Genomic DNA, 24,597 nt, shown 5'->3' with positions numbered 1-24,597 from the left:
TGTATGTAAATCCATACAAATTAAATTCTCATTTTTCAGCATAATAGATAAAAAATCTAAGTATCACTTATCTTCTAATAATATTGATTCGTAAGTTTTAATATCATGTAAGCTAAAATTGTATATCATATACACAATTTTTAATTCTAAAACACCTTTCTTATAACATTTTACAGTTGTTCTAATTACCACTTTTTAATCAAATGCCCACTGATTAGAATATTCATATCAGAAAAGCCTACACAAAAGCGCCTGACTTTAATATCCTTTATTTGCATTTTCAAAAATAATACAAAAAATATGAGCTAAGTGATGAACTTTAATATAATCATCGTATTTAAAACTCTTCGGTCATCCATATGATAATTTTTAATACTAGTTGGGACTCTTTCATACATTTATAGATGACTTCAACATACCTTTAACACTCCTATTCCTCCTTGAAGTATGTAAAATCAATTATCGAGATACTCAATGATACATCTTCCTAATATCAATAATAATTATAAGATCCCTTTTGCCAACAATATTTTTTCTACTAATTGCCATAACACAAAAAATTATATCCGAGAAAGAGTCCCAAAAAGCCTAATGTGAAAATGACCAAACTTGAACGACTTGGTTGTTTATTCTTGTTTGGCTTGTTCAAAATTTGAACTATTTGGTTTTGACTTATATTTGAAATTGTTTGTGAACCAGGTGTTTGTTTTTAGTTCATTAGAATTTGAATTGAATATGAGACAATTTTGAACAAAAGAAAAAAAAAAGTTACGAACACAATATTATTATTCTACTTATCAACTAACTATTTAGTAAATCTTAAAAAAAATTAAATTTCTGAAATAGAATACACACATAGATATATATATATATATATAGTTTAGAAAAATATGAAAACAAACCGATCTCATATTTTTACTTATCTAAAATTTAAACTCAAATTAGATATTTGCATTCAACTCATTTAATTAATGAACAAATTGAGCTCAAACCTCCTAACGAGGTGAAACAAAGTAAAACAAGTTTTTTTTTTTTTTTTCAGCCCTAGACATTGCAAATAAACTCTTCAAAACTAACATATATTTTCTAAATTTATACCATTAATTTCCATTAATATTTATTGTATAACTTTATATGTAAAAATTATAGGTTTGATGTGTTTGTAAATAACATAATCTAGAACATTTCCTTTAATCTTAAATGCATACCAAGATAAGTATCCTCCAACAATTTGGCATTCTTTTAATATTTTAAAATTCATGGAAAATATTATTTAATCAAACCAGTGCAATATCCCTCATAAATCACTAAATTTCAAGAGTTATCTTGTCCACCTAAAGTTTAACAAGAAACATCTTTAGATATATCATTATCTCGATAATTGATTTAATGTACTTCATGTGATTCAAGATAGGCAATAAATTCAAAAAAAAAAATCCTCCAATGTTTACAATCTTCCCATCTTTTTTTTTTTTTTTTTTTTTCTAATGTGACAAACCCATGACCTCTTTAGAAAATCCTCCAACCAATAGGCCACAAATTCTAGTAAAAATATACCTTATAAGTATGTCTTATTATGTACTTCCCAAATAATTTGAATGCATACAAGATAACCATTTTAATTATAATTTTATAAATAAATCTCTTAGATTACTTAGGTTTTTCTATCATATAATACTTTTAAGACACTACCATTTTAAGCATTCATCCTCTATATCTAGAAATTTAATTATTATCTAAATCACAATTCTTTTCTATAAAAACCACATGCATAAAAATATTACTTAAATTTTAAGTAATATTGATTGCCAATTAGTAATATTATGTTCAAGCCTTGCTTAAGTAATCCTAAGCCATCTATCTTCAAATAATTTTGCCACTTCAAAAAAATTTTAATATATATATATATATATATTATGTTAAAGGGAAAAACATACAGATAGGTTGTATGAGCGGGCCCAAACAGACACCCAACCCACATCGTACAACACACACAAAAAAAGAAAACCAAAAAAGAGATGGTACATATAAGATCAATTGGGGCAACCCAATTTAGTTATGTCTCTGCCTCTAGTTCTCGAAAGGGAATCGTCTAACAAAACGGTGAGTTGCGTACCATTACCCGAAGTAACCAGAATATCATCCATTAGATTCATTAGCCCAAGTAGATCTTCATTCTTCTTCTTCTTCCTGGAAGTGTAAACCTGTCATTCCTCATCCGAAGATTGTTGCTCATTCGGATGAGGTGGTAAAGTTGTAGTAGAATTGCCAACAGTTGTACCCACAATAAGTTCTAGTGTATGTAAAGTATGAGTTGTCGCCTCTACACCAGATACTTCCTGAATATGGGGAGCTGCAAGGTTCTTTTGATGATTAGTCCGAACACAATCCTTTGTGGTAAGGTTCTTTCAGTGTTGTTTTCAATAGGGTTTGAAAGTGTAGGTTTCCCAGCAGTGTCATTCAGCATCACATCAATCGCAGAAAAAGTATTGTCAAGGGGGGTCCGCAGGGGCAATTAAATCGACACCAAATATTGTCCTGTGGTAGTTTTCTCTCCAGGTGGAACAGATATGTCTAGAGCAGTGTGGTCAAACTCATCCTTATTCACTTGATCTTTAAATTTCAAATTAGAATGGTGCTTGTGACATTTATCAAAGGTATGCCCAAACATCTTACAATGAGAACAATAAAGAGGTTTATGTTCCATGATGACCATGATGATTTGTTGCCCATGATGATTTGTTGCCAATATCCATTATGAGTTGTGTCAAACTAGACTTCAGTAACATCAGATAAAGTATTATCTCTTTCAACAAGTATTTTGGTCATAGAATGTCTTGTTAGGTTGAAAGTGGGTAGATCTAGCTTCATAGGGTCCTTAAGTATGACCCCAATAGATTAAAGAACATGATGATGAAAAAAGTGCAGTTTGAGAACATGTATACTAAATCATATCGGTGCAGTAGGAGATTCATGATTAGGGTCGAAATTAGGAGACCTCTTGAGTAACTCCATTGACTTGTCTGTAGTGTTAAGATATTTTTTGGAGAAAATTTGAGTGTAGTCTTCAGTCGAGGTTAATTGAATCAACACATGTTTGTCATCCATGAGCTCTACTTTCCACTTTCCTGCTAGTTTGAAATCATCAAAACTTTTTCTGATAATTTCCATAGGTGGGTGTCCCCATCGAAATTTTTCAATAAGTGCGAACTTCAATTTCTAAATCAGGTTTGAATTTTCTAATTCAAAGAAAATAAATATTGTTTTCCCAGTTTTCCTACTTATATTCTTAACAAAATGGCAGTCATTTGTACCATCACAACAATTCTTATGATTTGAGGGGAAGACAACCACCGACTCCATCTGAGGATTACCCACCACGTGGGCAAAAGAGGTTTTGTCAGGTTCAAACAAAGAAGAAGAGAGCAGGGAAATCCTCCTGTTAGAAGATCTCAACAAAATTGTTGTCTGAATAGTCACGAGAACTCAGAAGGCGAAAGTCAGCGTCGAACAGAAAGATGCGGACGCAAACCGAAGCTTTCGAGCGGGGAGAGGCGAAAGTCAGCGTAGAAACAAAGGAAGGACGAAGCAGACACGAACAGCTTTGGACGTCGTCGTCGAAATCGAAGAGACGCAGACAGAACCGTCGACGTCGAAGAAGGAAGCGAGGGCAGAAAATGACCGACAAAGCAGAAAATGACGAGAGGAAGCGGAGGGTCTACGACAGAGACTAGGTAATAGCGCTATCCTTTGAGCGACAGAATCATAGGCGACGGAAATCGCCATTCAAAACCCTAGCAGAGCTTTCGACCGCTATATATATATATATATATATATATATATATATTAAAGGTCTATTTAAGCTCTAGGAGTACATAAAAAAAAATTCTTGTGATACTACTGCTCAATCACATGCTTTCCTAGAATAAATTAAAAACAAATAAAGGTCTTCCTACAAATATCAATTATGGAATATTACTCCTATAATTATCCAAAATTTACCATTCAAGGGAAGAAATTTTCTAAAAAATATCAATTAAGGAATATTACTTCTACAAATATCATAATACCAGATATCTCCATGTCCAAGTCTATCTATAGCTATTACTGAAAATCATGAGATGCTTACTTATTCTGAAAGGGAAAGTAAACAAAAAAAGTGGAGCACCGAACATGTCATAAGCAAGATCAATAATCTAATCTAATCTCACAAACCACTGAAAAATCTTCATTTATACCGTGACTAATGAATTGATAGATGACAATCTCAACAAACCAATTTTCTTTAAAGTAGTGAGAACTTGCAGTATATGTCCTACGTAAATTCTTGAGGCCTTCAAATATTAAGAATGAAAAACTGTAATACAGGATGAGGTACAAGCATTTAAAAAAACAAAACATGGGAGATTGCTATGTTTCCACTATGAAAGAAAACAATGGGGTGTAAATGATTTTTTTTACAATCAAACATAAGTTGACGAAAGTATGAAGAGATTTTAGATATGACTGGTGGAAAAAAGTCTTACAAAATCCGGAGTTAGACTATCAAAAGACTTTTGCTCATATAGCAAAATTAAACACAAAACTAGTTTTCTTATCTCTTGTAACTTGAATTGGTCACTTTTACCAATTAGATGCCAAGAATGTCATAAAGGAGACCTTAGAATACAGCAACAACAAGCCCTTTATCCCACTAAGTGGGGTCGGCTACATGACCTTAAAGGGATATCTACATAAAAATTTCTCTTGGCAATCAGACATTTGACACAACAAGCAAATTATGCAAATTTAAAATATCCTTCTATGGTTTGAAGCAATCCCTCCATATATTGTCCAATAAATTCACCAAAGTAAATATACACAACGTAAATCTAATCATTCTCTTTGTCAAAAGATTACCTGAAAGTAAATTTACTATTCTAATGGTTAATATTGATGAGATCATTCCCATAGAAGACTTCTAAAGAATATTAAAAAACGCAAGAGACTACTATGCAAACATTTTGATATTAAAGAATAAATAGATCTAAGAGAATTGTGTGGATGGTGGTAATTCAATCTCACAAGGGTATCCTGATCTCACAGAGAAAATGTGTTATTAGATCTTTTGAAAAAAACGAGAAAATTAGGAGGCGGGACAGATTGCCTACCACTCGAATTGAGGGTGTTTATCTTTATGTGTTTGAGCTGTGTTGTTTGGTGTTATTGAAATTAAATATTTGGTTGCCTTAAATTTTGTGAAAAATCGTCTGAAAGACCAACACCTAGATTTCATCTTTGAGATGAACTAGGAAGAAACGATAGGTTCATGGGTCATCTAGGAAGCAACAATCTCATCGCAATCTGCAGAACCTCGCGATTCAAAATCAGGTTCACGGATACAGTCGTGTGATAGCCAACCAAGGGATTGTGTGACCAAACCTTGAGACACAACCAACTACAGGATAGCAACGTACTATACCGGAACCCGTCTGGCTGCGCTGCCGTCGTGCCTTAGTCCTGATACAGTCGCGGTTTGAAACAACTGGGAAGCCAAACGACAGAATTGCAGCATAAAAGATTTCTGAAACCTTCCAAGAGAGTAGATAGCAAGGAAAGTTGATGTTTTGAAAAAGATTGGAAGGAGAAGCATAACAAAATAAATCCAGGATCGATGAATGGTTATAGACCATGGGAGGAAGTTTTTTTTCCATAGAAAAAAGAATTGAGGGCTTGAAGATGATGCGGAGGCTTATTGAGATGTAATCCAAAATCTCACCGGCATTTCAAATTGCAAACCCTAACAAAGGTTCAATTGGAGAATCCTAGACCATATATAAAAGGAAAGAGGTTGGACGAGAAAAATAGAGTAAGAAAACATCCCCCATCAAGAACCTCCCCTGAGAGTTCTGATGGAGAGGGTTAAACCGAAATAGGGGGAATTGATTATCCAATGGGTATGAAGGAGTATGAAGAAGGAAAGAAGCCGAGATGGGTGTGGATATGATCAAAGGAGAGATTTTCATCCTAGATACATGGGGAGAACCACCACAGGGAAAGGATGTTGGGGTTAAGATGCTAGGGTTAGGAAGTTGAAGATGTCGATCTTTGAGGGGGAAGATGCACATGATTGGGTGTACCAAGTCGAATGATATTTCACGATTAATGGGCCAAAGGAGGAGAAGCTCATGTGGATTATGTTTGGAGGGGAAAGCCATAATATGGCTTCAGTGTAAAGAGGCTAGATACCCAATCCACTCGTGGGAGGAATTTAAGGACTGTTTGTTGGAAATTTTCTGCAAAATTCGAGAATGAGGCCTACATGAGCAATTCATTGCCCTGGCTCAGAAAGAGACTGTCATGAAGTATAGGGAGAGATTTACGTAATTGTCGGGATAGTTGAGAGGATTTCTGAATAAGTACTAGAGGAAAATTTCATGAAATGTCTAAAGCTCGGACGACATGCAACCCTCTGACTGTTAATTTAAGACTACAAGGATTAGGGGAGATGATGGAGCTAACACAGAAGTTGGAAGACAAGAAACAGATGAAGAACACCAGCAAGAGCAACACCATGGGAGAATTCCACAAGAGCACCTCAATGACCCTAACACCGATACCCATATGGTGTCATTTCAGAGGGAGGCACTGAAGGAGAGGAATATGGGGGCCCAACCAGAGGTTAGCTTCAAGTGCCTCATGGAGGAAGAGGTGCAAGACAAAAGATCAAAGTGATTATATTTCCAATGTGATGAGAAGTATGCACCAAGCAACCGATGCAAGAATCACACCCCCCAGGTATTGCAGTTTATGATGAGGAAGAGGCGGATAGTGAGAAGTTGGAGGAAGAAATGGTGGAGGGAGAGGAGCATTTACACCTTTATGTAGCAGATGTGTCCCTCAAATCAATGGTGAGATTTACTCCAAATCACGCTATAAAGGTGAGGGGGTAGATCAGGAAGCAACTTGTAGTGGTGTTGGTAGATAGTGAGGTCACACACAACTTCATCTCAAATCGGGTCGTTGACCATTTGGGGTTGAAGTTGGTAGATACAGAATGTTTTAGGGTTATGATGGGGATAGAGAAAGTGGAGAAAAGCCAAAGAACTTGCAGGGGATTGATGTTGACACTATTAGTGGTAGGAGATTTCCTTCCCTTGGATTTAGAAAGTATTGATGTAATTTTGGGTATGAAGTTGTTGCAGATGATATCAAGGATGATGTTGGATTGGAAATCCTTGAATATAGAGATTAGGATGAAGGAGAGGAAGATGGTGCTTCGTGGTGACTCTAATTTATGCAAGTCCTCGATATTGATGGATCCATTGAATGTGAAAGCTATATTGGAGTGGACACTGCCTAAGACCTGGAAGGGGTTGGGAAGATTTATGGGACTTACAAAATACTACCAAAAGTTTGTGAAGGAATATTGTGTGGTTGTTGATGGAGAAACTGAATGAGGATAACTTCAAATGGGGGAAAGCGGTGACCCATACTTCTGCGAAGTTAAAGAAGGCCATGACGAGTGTACCGGTGCTGGCGTTATCAAATTTCAGCCAAACTTCACTATAGAGATAAATGTTTCAAACTATGGCATAGGCACAATTTGCATGAAGTGTCAACAACTTATCATTTATTTCAATCAAGTGCTGACGGCGAGAACTAGACTCAAGTCAGTTTATGAGTGGAAGCCACATAACTTGATCCAACAACAGCTCTTTATTTTCACCTTGAGAATAATGTGTATTTTTGAAAGAAAAGTAATTTTAGAAATGTCGAGCTCGTCATATAATTTGAAGACTTATTTCAGGTGAAAGACAAACGACAATTTAGAAAATTATTATTTATTATTATGGAGTATAGATAGAGTTAATATGTTTAGGATTAGAGTCATGCATGAGATTGTCGTCTTAAATTTTTGGTTTAGAGTTTGGGGAGATATTCAACCTCTAGAATAATTAAATGCTGGGAGAGATCGCATACCTCTCAAATTATAGGTGTTTATCTTTATGTTTTTGAGTTGTGTTATTTGGTGTTGTTGAAATAAAATATTTGGTTGTTCTAATTTTCGTGGAAAAATCCTCCAGATTCGTATCATAAACTAAAAACTATTCCTATGAATTTGAATGCTTAATTTGGTACCAAAAATCATAGAGCTCTCATTGATAAGTGTGGGAGGATCAAACTTGTTGGCAAGTTTATTTAACCCTCTAACTCTCAACACTAGATCTGGCATTAGATATTAAATAAGTGTTATAGTAAGTTCATGAAAACCAATAATGAAAATCATAAGGAACTAGATTATAGAATCCTAAGATATTTGAAAACAAATCTTATAAAAGAAATGTGTTTCAAAAGGAACTAGAGAAAAATATTGAGATTTTCATTGATATTAATTAGGCAAGAAAAGCTATGGATCGTGGATTGAGATATTATATATTTGTGGAAAAGTTTAATAACAACAATAACAAGCCTTTATCCCACTAAGTGGGGTCCGCTACATAAATCCTTTTTCTCCATTGCGTCCTATTGAGTGCATATTTTCATTTAAATCAATAAAATTAAGATTATTTTCATACAATATGGCCAGGTCTTCTTAGGTCTACCTCTACCTTTCATAACATAAGTCGAATCTAAAACATCTAATCTCCTAACCGGATCATCAGATAATTAACGTTTAATGCGACCAAACCATCTAAAACGACTCTACTCTTATTCGCCACTGGAGCTACACCAACCCTTGCATGGATATATTAGTTTCCAATTTTGTCTTTAAGTATAAAGCCACTCATCGACTTAGCATTCTCATCTCAGCAACACTTAGTTTTATGCTTCTCTTTTGTAGGACAACATCTTGTGCCATAACTCATTGTAAGTCTCACTACGATCTTACAGAGTTTTCCATTAAGTCTATGCAGTACTTCTCTATTACATAATAGGCTCGATACATTCCTCTACTTCAAGCATCCAAATTGAATTTTAATAATAGCATTCCTATCTATCACTTTGAACAATAGACTCGAGATGCCTTAAATATTCACTTCTTTTAATGATTTGATTGCCCATTATTAGAACTCTGCCACTAGATCTCTACTACTAAAATTAGATTTCATGTATTCAGTTTTAGATCTACTCAAATGAGGGTCTTTAGACTAGACCTTCATAATTTACATTTTTCCTCAACTCTCTCTACTTTTATCCACAAGAAGGATATCATCGGCAAAAAGCATACACCGAGGTACATCCTCCCATAAATGTCCAGTAAGAGCATCCATAACTAAAGCAAAAAAAGATATGGCCCGACCCTGATGTAATCCAAGTGAAATAGGAAAATACTCGGTCAATCCTCTTTCTGTTCGAGCATAAGCAACAACTTGAGCATACATATCTTTAATGACTTGAATATAAGTCATATCAACACATTTCTTTTCTAGAACTCTCCAATGATCCTCTCCTGGAACCTTATCGTAAGCTTTTTCTAAATTAATAAAAATCATATGTATATCTGCCATAGTATCTCTGTACTTCTCCATCAAAGCTCTCAATAAATGTATAGTTTCCAAAGTAGATTTGCCCTGCATAAATACAAACATATTATGAGAAATATTTGTACCACTTCTTAATGTATGTTCAACTAATCTCTCCCATAGTTTAAATGTATGACACACTAACTTAATTTTTCTATAATTTACATACTTAATACATCCTCTTTATTCATAAAATGAGGAAATAAATACTCTTTCTCCACTCTTGTATCTTTTTAGTTTTAAAAATAATAATAAAATATTTAGTAAGCTAAGAAATTCTCAAATCTCCTAAATATTTTCACACTTCTATAAGAATAACATCAGAACCTACTAATTTTCCACTCTTTGTTTTCTTTAAAGCCACCTCAACTTCCATTTTACTAATGCGACAGTAAAATAAAAAGTTTTATTATTATTAACAATATTAAGATCACTAAAATTAATCATATTTTCAAAAACTTCATTGAAAAGTTTATCAAAATATCTCACCCACCAATGTTGAATATATTCTTCTAAGAAAAATATTTTTTGACTTTTATCTTTAATACTACACTTTACTTGAGTTAAATCTTTACTTCTCCTCTTTATTTGACTTGTTTATACACAATATTTTTCACCTTCCATCCTTAGTATCTAATCGAATATATTATAGACTTAAACTTCCTACATATCATTTGATATTTTTCCCAATTCTTAAAGCTTTTACATTTAAACAAATTTTTATAATGAAACTTCTTATATTTTATTTTTGCTTACGTATTAATATTCCACCACTAACTATTTTTATTTATAAAAACATTTTCTTTTGATTCTCCTAGCAAATCTTTTGATAGTTATTTAATAATGCTTGTTACTTTATCCCACATAAAATAGGTTTTTCACAATAAGCATAATCATCTCTTTAGCATGTTCAAAATCACAATCAACTTGCAGACAATCTCACATAGGCCTTGAAGTAAATTTTAAAAAACTAAATACCAAGCTATGAATGCTAAACATCTACAATACCAACATCCAATTTGAAAGAGAGAGAGAGGCAAAAGGAAGAATACAATTCTCCTACACAATTTCTATAGTTTATAATGCATGTAACCTAATCAAAATCTCTAGAACACTCATCTCTTGGCATATAGTTATTCTAATTATCTCAATTTCTCCTTAGTGCCCAAACTATCAAGGAAATCACATAAGTTACATTTTTCTCTGTTCACAACCGTCTAAGCAAATTTTTTATAATAATAAGAAAAAATATAAAATCTTATTTGTTACTTTTTATAAGTGCATTCATATTTTTAATAACATCTTTTATCTCCCTACTCCACCTAGTCTGATTACATATGATTTAATTCAAAAACTCCTAAACCTCAACAAGAATTTTAAAAAAAGAAGAAATCATCTTATCTCATATCAAGTTTGGCCCAGTTAAGATAACAAATCTGATTTGTTTTTCTAAACAACCTATCTAAGAATATTATCAACTTGTTAAACCTCAATTTCTAATTATTTCATCCCAAGGCAATTATTTTTTTAATCATATTTTCTATAATCCTAAGACAATCCATAACTGCTGTCTTATTTATTATGGTTAAAATATCTCCTCAAATCACCTTATTACTCTTCACAAAAAGGTCTTCTATCCTTTCTAAGTAAAAGGAAAGGAAAAAATCTATTTCTGATCCTCATTTCAAAAGTGGTAAGTCCTTATATTTCTTAAACAACTATTGAAAGATCATATGCAACTTCGAAACTAAATAGCTTCTCCTATCCCATTATTATCCTTTTCCATAAGCATCATAAAAATAAATCTTTTCATAATCTATTATGTTAGAACCAATATGTTAAACTCAGCTATGATAATTATCCTCTCATCCTCATATATGTATTATAGTATAAACATCCCTTACCAAAATTAATTTTCTAAACTATCTTCTAATCCAATTTAAAGAGCATACACGCTAATCCCATTTATTACCAAACTCATCCCTAAAAACTATTTTATCTTCCCCCAATAAACATAATAATAGCCTTCTCTCACCAAGATTAATTTTCTAAACTATCTTTTAATCCAATTTGAAAACCATAAACACTGATCTCCTTAACAATGCCTAGCCGATTAATTACATAAATCATTAACCCCATTCACCTCAACAAATTGATATTTTAACTCACCATCAACCACTAACCGCATCAAATTGTTATTATTATTTCCAATAAACAGTAGCATATAACAATTTCCAATGTACTCTAAACAGTAGCTTATAACTATGGCAATTTTTGTTTATCATATTATCTAGAATCCCAGGACAATCCATAACTGCTGTCTCAATTATTATGGTTAAACTATCTCCTCAAATCACCTTATTGCTCTTCAAAAAACAAAACTCTCCTTTCTAAGTAAAAAAAAAAAAAAGAAAAAAAATCTATTTCTAATCCTCATTTCTAAATATAGTAATTCCTTATATTTCTTAAACAATATATTCACTATTGAAAAATCATATGCCACTTTGAAACTAAATATCTTCTCCCATCCCATTATTATCCTTTTCCATAAGCAACATATGAATAAATCTTTTCATAATCTATTATGTTAGAACCAATATGTTAAACTCAGCCGTGATAATTATCCTCTCATCCTCATATATGCATTATAGCATAAACATCTCTTACAAAAGATTAATTTTCTAAACTATCTTTTAATCCATATTTAAAGAGCAGACATGCTAACCCCATTTATTGCCAAACTCATTCCTAATAGCTACCCTATCTTCCCCCTATATAAATAATAATAGCCTTCCCTCATCAAGATTAATTTTCTAAACTATCATTTAATCCAATTTGAAGCATAAACACTGGTTTCATTAACAATGCCTAGCCAATTATTTACTTGATAAAATTACGCTATCATTAACCCAATTCAACAAATTGATATTTTAACTCACCATCAACCACTCACCGTATATAATTGTTATTGTTAAAATTTCCAACGAACATTAGCTTAAAAAAAATTCAATGTACTCCAACAATTATAACCATCAACTATGGCAATTGTTTTTTTAATCATATTTTCTATAATCCTAAGACAATCCATAACTGTTGTATTATTTATTATGGTTAAACTATCTCCTCAAATCACCTTTTTGCTTTGCACAAAAAGATATCTTTCCTTTCTAAATAAAAGAAAGAAAAAAATCTATTTCTGATCCTCATTTCTAAAAATAGAAAGTACTTATATTTTTTAAACAATATATTCACTATTGAGAGATCGTATGACACTTCGAAACTAAATAGCTTCTCCCATCCCATAATTATCCTTTTCCATAAACATCATATAAATAAATCTTTTAATAATCTCTTATGTTAGAACCAATATGTTAAACTCAGTTGTGATAATTATCCTCTCATCCTCATATATGCATTATATTATAAACATCTCTCATCAAGATTAATTTTCTAAACTATCTTTTAATCCAATTTCAAGAGCATAGACGCTAACCCCATTTATTACCAAACTAATCCCTAATAACTATCCTATCTTCCCACTTTATACATAATAACAGCCTTCTCTCAACAAGATCAATTTTCTAAACCATCTTTTAATCCAATTTGAAAAGCATAAACACTGATCTCATTAACAATGCCTAGCCGATTAATTACTTGATAAAAATTATGCTATCATTAGCCTCATTGACCTAAAGAAATTGATATTTTAACTCACCATCAACTACTAACCATGTCAAATTGTTATTATTAAAATTTTCAACAAACAGTAGCTTATAACAATTTCCAATTTACTCCAATCCCCTCCCCCCCTCCACTTTCAATTTAGCTCTTCTAAGCAAGAAAATTTAATTCTTCTTCTAATTATTATATGCAGTAATTCACTTATAATTCAAAATCATTAAATTCCAAATTATAAATTAGGTTAAGTTGGCGTGTCACTTACCAGTGACATCCTAGACAATCTTGTCTACTTCACAACAATGCAGTGATACCCGACTAAAACCTTCCCTACCTCTCCCAAAATCGAGGTATACCATTGTCAATCCCTTCTATGTATATCATACAATAAAAAAAAATTCAAACTCAAATTAAATTTATTATTAATAAAACATGTTATGTCAGCTGACACAAACCCTCAACTTTTCTTGTATGGGCTTGAAATTAATAACATTATCAAGTACACACCCAACAATTAACTTTTTCACGATATAGTTCAATCCTTAAAATTTTATTTATTTTCTTTAGCTTAATTTTTTTCCTCCAATTATTTATGTAATATCTAATATAGTAATATGTTTTGACTTGTATTTTGTTATAGCTATTGATTCTCTAATTTATTTGTTAAAAATATTACAAAATGTAGCTCATATAGAGCTAGTAAAATGGGTGTTGTAGAAATATAATAAATTTATATACAAGATACTGATTGACAACATTTTATTACAAAAGAGAGTTTTTTTTGTAATATGTGCACTGGAGAAAAAACAATCAATATGTTTCACATTGCGCTTTACATTTTGCAAACAGCAATTCTTAGTGATGTATTTATCATGCTTCAAAAAAATCATAGACATTTCCATCCATATCAAAATTAGAAAAAGGGGGGTAGTAAAATGAATATACAGCAATTTGTCCAACAAACTATGACAAAAAAGAGCACAGGAATAGTCGGCAGAACATTGGTTGGATTGAAGTAGGTAAGCCATTGACAATTTGAGGTTAAAAATTGATATTTTTGGGTAAGCAAGGATTAGAGGATTGTCTTTAAAGCTTCAAAGAAAAAGTAAAATGAATAATATTTTCAGAGAGCGAACCTACCTCAATTGAAAGAAAAGATGATATTTTATTTTAATTTACGTATGGTTATAAAGTCATATGCAAAATTAATATCCAGCACTACCCACTACTTTTAGTGCATGAATTTAACTGTTTTAATCACTTGTATAAATGGGTCAAATGCGTGAAATGCTTGCCCAGGAGTCTGAAAAAGTGAAGCAAGGCCACATTGCCTCATATACCTATCGTGTGAGCACCATGACTACAATACTACATGAGCGAGAGAATATTACCACAAAGCTCTAGGGAATAAGGCAAGCAACTTGCCTTGATTATAAAAATGAGTCTTAAAATCTTAAACATGAAGGATGACATGATATTTTATGTTGAAAATTTGACAAGAGATGTGGAAAGAGCTAAAACGTTGGTTAAAAAGGATGCATAATAAAGCAAATTAGATTAAATGCAGTGGCAAAAGCTTTATGAGATTGAACACCCTACATTCTGATTTTCTATGAAAATTTGAAAATGGCATCTATTTGATGCTATTTTGGGTAGGAAACTAACAAATTATTGCGGCTAAGTACTTGTGATTCGATTCTAACAAAATAATGTTTCAGTAATTTTTGAATTCCAGTAGGGTATTGTCTTATTAGCGATGCAGGAGTTTTACTGTTTTTTTCCAGTAGGGTATTGTCTTATTATCGTGATTTTTCTTAGATTAGAAAAAATTCCGCGATCGCGGGTGATCAAAATGGGCTCATCCGATTTTCTATTGCAACACTATTTTTTTCCTATTTCTCCATTTCCAATAAGGTTATTTTTTAATAGAAAATTTTTATATAATTTATATTTTGTTGTTTAAAGGTAGCTAACTTTAGTTTTATATATTTTGGAGATTGTAACATCTGTTTTATGCTCTTCGGAGTACAATAGCATGTTCCTTTTACAAGGGTATATGTATCTTGCTTAGGAACAAGTGATGGATCCTCCTCGACCTCTATACAGTGTTGTTTTGCAATTCTACTGTTGATTTTAATAGGAACAACTGATCTACCGAATCTGCTGTCCAATAGTATATTGATCCTACAATTGCTTACAAATATCGTTGACCGCCACTTTCCAAATTACGTTCTAAAAGCCCTTGAACGACATCGTCTGGTATCAGAACCTGGCTAGCACTAGATTTTTTTGGATGAACCTGGCAAGCACTAGGTTTTTTTGGGCTTTGCCTTTCTTATCCCAATCAAAAATTTTAAAAAAAAAAGTCACCACAATACCAAATCATTCCTACCACAATTCCTAGCCCTAACCCTAAATTTTCAAAATCCAAATTTTTCACCTCAACCCCTACCACTAAAACCCAAGTCTCCGAACAAGCTTGAATTACAATCCTACATTCGTTAAAAACTTGATAGAGAGGAAAGGACCCAATCTCTCCAAGAAGAAACCCTCCACGAGTTAGGAACTTGCTATGGAGAATATACAATGAAAAATTCACTTAATGGCAATAGAGGTTTGTCACCTTTAAGAGGAAACAATCTGGTGATATCAGCTATAGCCATAATGATGGCTTGCCAAATTGAAAGGTGAAAGTGAACGCCTTCCACCATAAAATTTCCAAAGGCTAAGAACCAATACCCTGACAATTTGGCATAGAATATCAGAGAAGTCGAGATTTTTGAGTAAAGGCTGACTTGCCAGATTTTGATGATTGCATGGATCAGATGAATTCATCGAGTGACCTCAATAAGTAGAGCAAATCATTAAGTATAAAGACTTTCAACTAGACAAACTAGTAAAGCAAGCCACAATTAAGTTAATGAATACTGCATTTTTGTGACGGGAGAATTTGAAGCATCTTCGATGGTAGAAATACATTATCCTGCATTACCGCTAGAATATGTTCATTAAACTCCACCCGTGCCAAGAGATTCTTGAGCGGAGGAATACACAGCTGAATTTAATCAAATCATATTGAAATGTGAATTGGTGAAAGCAGAAGAGCAAATAATAGAAATATATCTTAAAGGATTGAAGTCGTCTATTAAGAATGTGGGGCAGCTTCAGCTGTATTGATCCTTACTCAATGTTCAGACTCTGGCTTTAAAGGTAGAGAAACAACAAGGTAGTTAGGTGATAGCCACACAATACAAGAGGATTTCAACCCCAGAATCAGGTTGCAAGAGTACACCGAGTGGAGCATCCCAATCAAGCTCGCCCAATGAAAAATCAAGTTAGAATGGAGAAAAAGTGAAGACATTCAACACTGCCAAATCCGTCTCAGCAAAAAAGTGTCTAAAATATCACAGCATTAGGCCAAAATATTGCAATTGATAACCAAAACAAGAGGGCTCTCTTTCACTGAGCTGGGAGCAGTTAAAGAAATGGACAGTGCACAAAATAGGATGAAGACTTCAGAGAGGAGCCTCAGCTTTCAACCGACAAGGAAGAGATGCTAGTGATTCAAGTTGAGCCACAAGAGAGACTTCAACTAGATTAATATTGGTTGTTCTAGAAGATAATGAGTCCGAGGAGTCGATACAAGAGAAGAGAGACTCCTGTTGAGGGAGTCGCCGGTTATCCTAATCAGACAATTTACCTCTTAGATGGTTGCCACTGAAAGTTGCCCCAACATGCCAAGAATTTTATTCCAGAGTTAGTTCCTCCATACATATATATTGGATGCGTCCATCAAGTACGAGAAGTGGGAAAAACAAGTTTTATATTTAATGGCTCGAGATGAGACTCGTGAAAATACTCATTTAAACATTGATTCAGCTCTGATTGTGCCAAAAAAAAAAGATATTTATTCAATCATAACATGCTTTGAAATAAATTATTTGTTTTAGACTTGCATATAATAGACATGAGCATAGAGTTTGTAGTGGGAGTCGTGTAATTAAGTCAAGCCTACTCATGAGCCAGCTCGAGTTAGGCTCGATAAGTAGCCCGTGAACTGATCTCGATGAGCTAACAAGTCAAGCCCAAGCTAGTCCCAACTCGACTCGTTAGTTTATGAGCCGGCTCATTTAAAAAAATATTAATATAAAATTATACCTAAAATATATTAAATTTGAAGACTATCCTTAATGTCTTAAAATGTTTAAAAAATATTTAGTATTTTCTATTCTGTAATTTCTTATTATGTCTCTTCTAATGGCATTTTCTATTTGTCATTTTATTATAATACTGTCTTAAATTAATATTATTTTATATCTTTTATAACAAACAAACCGACTTGTGAGCCGACTCGAGCTCGTAGCCTTAAGCTCGAGCTCGATAAAATTAATCAAGCTCAAGCTCAAACCTAGGGTGGCTTGAGCTTTACTCGACTAGTTTATACCCATAAGTGGGACTACATCAGACATAGCAAGGAGATGCCTTTGCTATGATGGGGATCGATCAATCCAGAAGCTTACAGAGACTAAGAAGAAGTCCCTCCTATCTAGGGAGAATGACGTAAAAGCTTTACGGGTAGCATGTGAAATTGGTTGTGGATCATAGGATTCCACATGGATCGCAGAATCGATCCCACGACACCGGATTCCACAAGATCGTGAAAAACTCACTATCACAGGTGATTGAAATGAACCAGCTCAATTTCCTATTGCACCCTTATTTTTTCCTTTTTAAATTTTCCCAATTTCTCTATTTCTGATTAGGTTATTTTCTATTACACTACTTCAATATTATTTGTATTTAGATGGTTTAAAGAACCAATTTTGGTATCATGTATTGTGGAGATTTTAATCTCCATTTTATGCACTTCAGAGTACAGTATCATCTTCTTTTTGCATGTAGTGTATTTGTATCTTGCTTATGAACAGGTGGTTGATCCTTCTCGACCTCTATATTGTGTTGTTTCACAGTCCTACCACTAATTCAGGTGAAACAATCATTGATTAACGCGAATCTGCCGTCTAATAATAGATTTATCCCTCTAATCCCTTCCAAACAATGTAGACCACACATAGCCTTCTCTCGCTACAAACAACTCCCCGTTAACTTTTTTTTTTTCAAATTACCTTCTAGAAGCCTTTGAACGATGTTACTTAGCTTTTGTAGTGGGATAGTTCTGTGCAATATTTCTTACAAGTGGCTAACCACATCCAATAACAAAGGAACTTCATTGATTTAGCCAAGAGTGGTTCGACTTTTGTGAATATTGAAGTAGTGTTTGTGAATTATAGGATTTTTTATGACAAAATATTACTTTTCCAATTTTTTGTATTAGGAAAACAAGGGAACTTTATGGGATTTGAGGCGTGCAAAAAACAATCATTTATGAGAAAACTTCTCATTAAATTTATTCTAGTAGCCTACGCTTTGATCGAGTTGTAAAGTAAATATTTTTTAAAACATTTTATCCTTTTTAAAATAAGAGGATTGATTTGACGACTTCTTACCTTCTAAATTATTATTTTTTCTAAATCTGCAAGATTTTCAATGAAATGTATGCCTTCTTGGTTTTGAAATTCTAAAGATCATAGCAAGTGAAAACTATTAAATTATAGTATGTATGGTAGTCTCCAAATTTATTCTATTTTTTTTCATTTTAAAAAAAGTAACAATTTCCCAAAATAAAAGTTTGCAATATGTGAAAGGGTTTAGGGTTTAGGGAACAATTTCCCAAAATAAAAGTTTGCAATATGTGAAATTATGTCTTTACAGAATTACGTACATTTATATTAAAATACTAGATCCTAAGATTTCTTTATGGATAGAAGCATATCTCCATATATCATTTATTAACGAAGGACATAAGCCCCATTATTTAGAAATAAGAAAATAAACAAACCCTTTAGTAGAATAAACAATGGGCAACCCTCTTAATTTTTTTCCTGAGAAAACAATTGAGTGGAGAGTATAGGCTTGTACTCATGACCTTAAAAATAGAAGTTAGGTATGAAACACTAAGCTAAAGGCCAATTAATAAAAAAAAGTTGGACCATTTCTCAATTTAGGTGGTATCCTTATACATGGGCAACACTAATCCATTATCGGGTTTATAATTCATTATAAGGTTGTAAACGAACTGCATTTGATGAACAACTCAAATTGACTCGATTAATACTCTATTAAGTTTATTCAAATTAGTTATTAAACATGTTTAAATGTTTTTTTTAAGTGAAATTTAAAAGAACTAAACTTAAACACGATCCAATTTTTTTATGTTAACGAACAAATTTGTATACCTGAAACATGTTAAATGTTTGATATTATGCTTAATGATAGATTTAAATAAAATTTGATTCATCAAAACTTATTTAATGATATATATAATAATAATATACTATAATTAATTATTAATAGCAATTTAAGATTATTAATTACAAAACTATTTTATTAATATTTATTTATTAATTAACCCAATGTATTAATTAATACATTCTTATCCACAATAAACATTAAAAATAATTAATTAACCTTTTTAATAAATACATAATATCTAATTATTAGCTATAAAATCCACATTAATTATAAAAAATCATATATCTTTATTCTTTTTCTCTTTCCACATACGATGGTTGTTTAACACTCAGCAACATTAGCTCGTTCTCTCCTTTTCTGGCTTTGGCTCACTTGTTTCACCTAAAATGTTCCTTATTAAATATTTATAATTTTTTAGGTTTTTTTTCATTTTTTCAAAACAATTTATTTTTTGTTATTGCATATGGATATTAAGTTAATCTAATTCCTTCTCATTTCTTTATTCAATGAACAAGTTTATCATATTTATTTATGTTATTTGATTACAAAAAATTTGCTTACAGTTTCTATATTATCTTATTTAATTAATGTAAAATAACTCAAACTCAACTCAATTAAGTTTATTCAAATTAGTTAAAAAATAAGTTTGAATGTTTTTAAAAAAGCAAAATACAATGAACGAAACTTAAACACAGTTCAATTTATCTATTTATGTTAACGAACAAATTTTTTTTCTTCAACTTGTAAAATGTTCGATATTATGCATCATTATAGCTCATATCATATATGATGAATTATTTAAATAAAATTCGATTCATCAAAACTTATTTAATAATATATTTAATAATAGTATACTATAAATTATTATTAATAACACTTTAAGATTAAATATTATTAATTACATAGCTATTTTATTAATATTTATTTATTATTTAACCCAATTTATTATTTAATACATCTTTATCCATCATAAATTTTAATATTAATTAATTTTTCATTATATAAATACATAATATCTATTTATTAGTTATATAACCCAGATTAATTATAAAATATGATATATCTTTATACTTTTTGTCTTTCCACATATCATGACTATTCAACACTCAACAACTTTGGCTTGTTTGTTTCACATAAAATGTTTCTTATCAAATATTCATAATTTTTTTTCGTTTTTTTTTCAAAATAATTGATTGGTTGTTGGTCAATATATATATTAAGTTAATCTAATTCCTTCCTATTTCTTTATTCAATGAACATGTTTAATATATTTATTTATGTTATTTGATTACAAAAAATTTGCATGCAACATATATAATAACTTATTTAATTGATACAAAAGTTAAATGTTGATTTGGAATTTATCCAAATGTTTGGTTGTTTAGGTTTATAAAATCATTTGTTAAATAACTTGATATGAACGTGATACCTGCTTAAATTTTTAGTTGGTTTATCAACACATCGAAATACAAGTTAAATTAATATAAAAAAGTCAACTACAAATTAAGAACAATTATTAAAAAAAATTGAACAAGCCAAGTACGAACATATATGTAAAAGCTTGGCTTAAGCTGAAGTCAAACATGAACAATTTATAATATGACCAAGCCAAGTCCAATCCACCACATACTCGACTCCATTATGCTCAATTATAACGCTAACTTTCTATATAGTTTCATATTTATTAGATGTCTTATAAATCACTTCAAATATTAGGGTTGTGAATATGACATAAATGAAAAATCCAAGAAATTTGAGAAAAGGATGGTGGATTTTAGATCTGGCAATGGAAGATGATGAAGATGGAATAAAAATTGTGAGCTTAAATTAGCCCTAGTGTATAAACTTATTAAAATGTATTTCGGAGACATTATTTAAGATTATCTAGACTAGATTTTAAAATTTGGAATGCAATAAATTTAATTTTTTATTATTTTACCGAGTGTATTTTAATGTAATCTTTATCATTTATACTATTCAAAAATCTTCATGATAACAATAAGTTTAATAGGTGAAATAACTATTTTCAGCACTTTATTTTGCTCCAGCACACACATAATGCATCGAACAATGGAAAACAATATCACATGGTTGTATTTTGAAGCTTTTAACAAAATTGATTTCAGGAGTCAAAGTAGTCATTCGTTTTCTTTGCAATTTTCACTAGCATAAAGGCTTGTTGAAAAAGGCAAGCTGGTTGCATAAGCATCCTTACTGGAGGATTTGGTTGGCAGCCACATATTACCTTAGCAAAATGAAAACCTACAAATTGAAGGATTGGGATAGAGAGGGTGTGTATAGGGTTAGCTCATGCCTCCCACAAAAGAACTTGCCAATCAAGGTGTTCGGGCTGAGTCAAAAACCAGTCCAAAATGAGATTAACTGCCTGTGGAATCAAGCTGAATGGATTAAGATGTTGGGAGAAAGGGTGGAAGGGGTTAGAATCCTCCATTTAATATTTTGTAGCACAGGTCTCGAGTGAAATTTAACGAAGTGCAGTCATCCTTTTTATTACGCCAAGTTCACTTTAAAAGCATTAATCGGCGACAAGTTTAACAAAAATGAACTCTAACTGAATAATTTCAAATTTAAGGACTTGGTGTAATTGCAACATTGTTAAAGAAAAGAGATTTCTACTTATCAAACTAAAATTATAGTTCATACATAAGTAAAACTGATTGTCGAATATAATTACTAACACATACCCGATATTAGGATTAGCAAATAGCTGTGCTAGCTTTCTTTTGTCAGGTTTAATAGTTTTGGAATGTCCACCGTATAGAAATCTCCGGTGGCCAATCAGAAAATGTGGAAAATTTCCTCCTTGGGTTGTAACAAAAACTTCACTGTGGAGACAAACAGTGTAGTCTAGCGCAGCCATTCTAGAGGAATAATTCTGGAAAAAAGAAACTATGCTTAGATAATTGACTCTAGGCCTCTAATTGAAACATTGTGAGAAACACGATACCTTAAAAGAAGCAAGCTCTTCAGCCGATGCCAGTGTCTCTTTGGTTTGTAAAAGAGGAAACATTTCAAGAAGAGGACGCATGGTCTTTTCTGCCCTGTATATCTTCCCAGAAGCCAGATAAATCAATGTGTTGTTAGTGAATCCCATGCCTCGGAGCATCAGTCCAACCTATGGCCACAATCCAGGTAAACCATAGAAAATAATATAAGAGCTTAATACAGCATTAAGACAGCCGTGACTAACAAAGCATCTAATTTCATTCATCTGTACACTTTGTCAAGACTGTATTTGAAAAAAAATATATTTTTAAGAACATGTCTACCGGCGATGCCTATTCAACAAAAATCATACATTAAGCAAAAATCCATTAAGCAACAAGAGAACAAAAATTAGAACATGGAAGAGATTCTACATCACTATAACAATGAAATGCAGAACACAAACAATAATATAGAATGAGATATCATGCAGCATGTGCACCTTGGATATCTTCAACGGCCCTAACAATATTAAGCGCATGAGTTAATTTTTCAACATATGAGATATTAGATATAACACTACCAAGAGATTTCGGCCATTACTAAATATTTCCAAAAGCACACACCCACATGAATGATTATTATTCTTAATTAAAAGAGATCGCTTCCAATTAATATTGGTTTGCAAGCTCAGATTCTTTACTATAGAAGCAATAATTTAGACTATAAAAAAGAAAATATATAGCTATGAACTAGAAGCGGACGGAGGAATGAAAACAAATACAATATAGGACTCATTATTCTCTCGTCTTGGGCAAACATGAACCCACATTAATTAGTAATTGACCTAGTCTAACAAGAGAATTCTTATCAAGGACCATGCGTTGCATACCGACAGAATCCTTTAAACAAGGTTAAAATTTTATCAAAATGGCCAATTTTAGGCTGACCTTAGCTAATAGAGGATGTGTTTTATTGAACGAACCTTATGACTCAAAACTGACAGACATAGCGACGAAGGAAAACCCATGCTTAGAGCATAGTCATCAAACAACTGCATTGTCGCAAATAAACTGACTACACAGCAAAGGGCACATACCCTATTCTTACTGAAGTGAGGTTATTCTGATGTGAATATATAGTCGACAAAAATTGTAGAGATTATCAAAAATATATATATATATATGAAATGAATCTTTTAAATTGTTAAATAAATTTTGGGCTGTCCCTGCATTGTCTAAATGCAGTGAAAAGTGTGCAAGGGTAGTTGTACCAACATCCGGGTGTAGTGTTAAATAAGCAAGGGTTCTCACATCAAAGACGGATGCGAGCAAAAAACTTAGTCCATGAAACTAATATTACGATAGAAACTTGTAATACTCTCATAAGTAAATTAACGTAATTAATACAAACAATACCTCTTAAAGAAAGAATTTTTATTGTAGAAAATTTATATGAACATGTCAGTAGAGTGGCAAAAATTTTTAGAAGCATTTATGGTGGCTATGATTTTGGAATGACTAGGTAGAGTCATTAGATTTTGTTTGAGCTCATGATTTTATTCTTGCTAATATTTTGTTTAAGAAAAAAACTGAACTGAGTATCACTCATATGAATGAATCTAATAAAACATAAATTGATTATTTTCTTTTGAGAAAAATAGATTTCAAAATTGTAGAGTTTGTAAGGTCATTCCAAATAAAAATTTAAGTACCCGACATCAATTAATAGTTTTAAATTTTAAGATGAAAGGTTATGTGCAGACCAAAGCTGTCAGCATAGATCTCAATATAATCAAACAAATCAGACGACGGTCAGATGATCAAGGCGTCCTACTGTCCTACAACTAACCGTGTGATGAAAAATCGACCGACATACTATGGAGAGAGATCCGAATGGTAGACCACGCCTGCAGTCCCGACCGACCTGAGCACAAATGGTAGGCCTACTAACTTTTACCATGGCGGGCAAAATTGTCACTCGATCGAACGCCTCGGCCGAACCAGCACAAGGAGCAGTTGTCACTCAGCTGGTCGTCTCAGTCGGCCAAATTAAAGCAAGTCTTCCAGCCAATTACCCTCATTAGAATTCAAATTTTAATAAAAATATGGTATGAAATCCATACGATTAATTAGAACATCAATGGTATTAAGAG

At 32.1% G+C, this 24,597-nt stretch overlaps 1 protein-coding gene across 4 annotated transcripts in view; it reads right to left on the bottom strand.

The window, feature by feature from the left end:
• The window catches only part of LOC110029785 (uncharacterized protein At1g04910), a 78,613-nt gene that overhangs the window by 7,291 nt on the left and 46,725 nt on the right, over positions 1–24,597 (bottom strand). For all 4 annotated transcript variants that reach the window (XM_020732214.1, XM_020732215.1, XM_020732216.1 and 1 more), the window contains 2 exons: positions 22,465–22,632; positions 22,202–22,392 (listed from right to left, as the gene is read on the bottom strand). In XM_020732214.1, the coding sequence (XP_020587873.1) occupies positions 22,202–22,392; positions 22,465–22,632 (359 nt within the window). The remainder of the gene's footprint in view (positions 1–22,201; positions 22,393–22,464; positions 22,633–24,597) is intronic.

The sequence above is a fragment of the Phalaenopsis equestris genome, unplaced genomic scaffold (genome assembly GCF_001263595.1).
Source record: "Phalaenopsis equestris unplaced genomic scaffold, ASM126359v1 Scaffold000601, whole genome shotgun sequence".
NCBI classification, from domain to species: Eukaryota; Viridiplantae; Streptophyta; class Magnoliopsida; order Asparagales; family Orchidaceae; genus Phalaenopsis; species Phalaenopsis equestris.
This window is presented reverse-complemented; position numbering and strand designations above follow the sequence as displayed.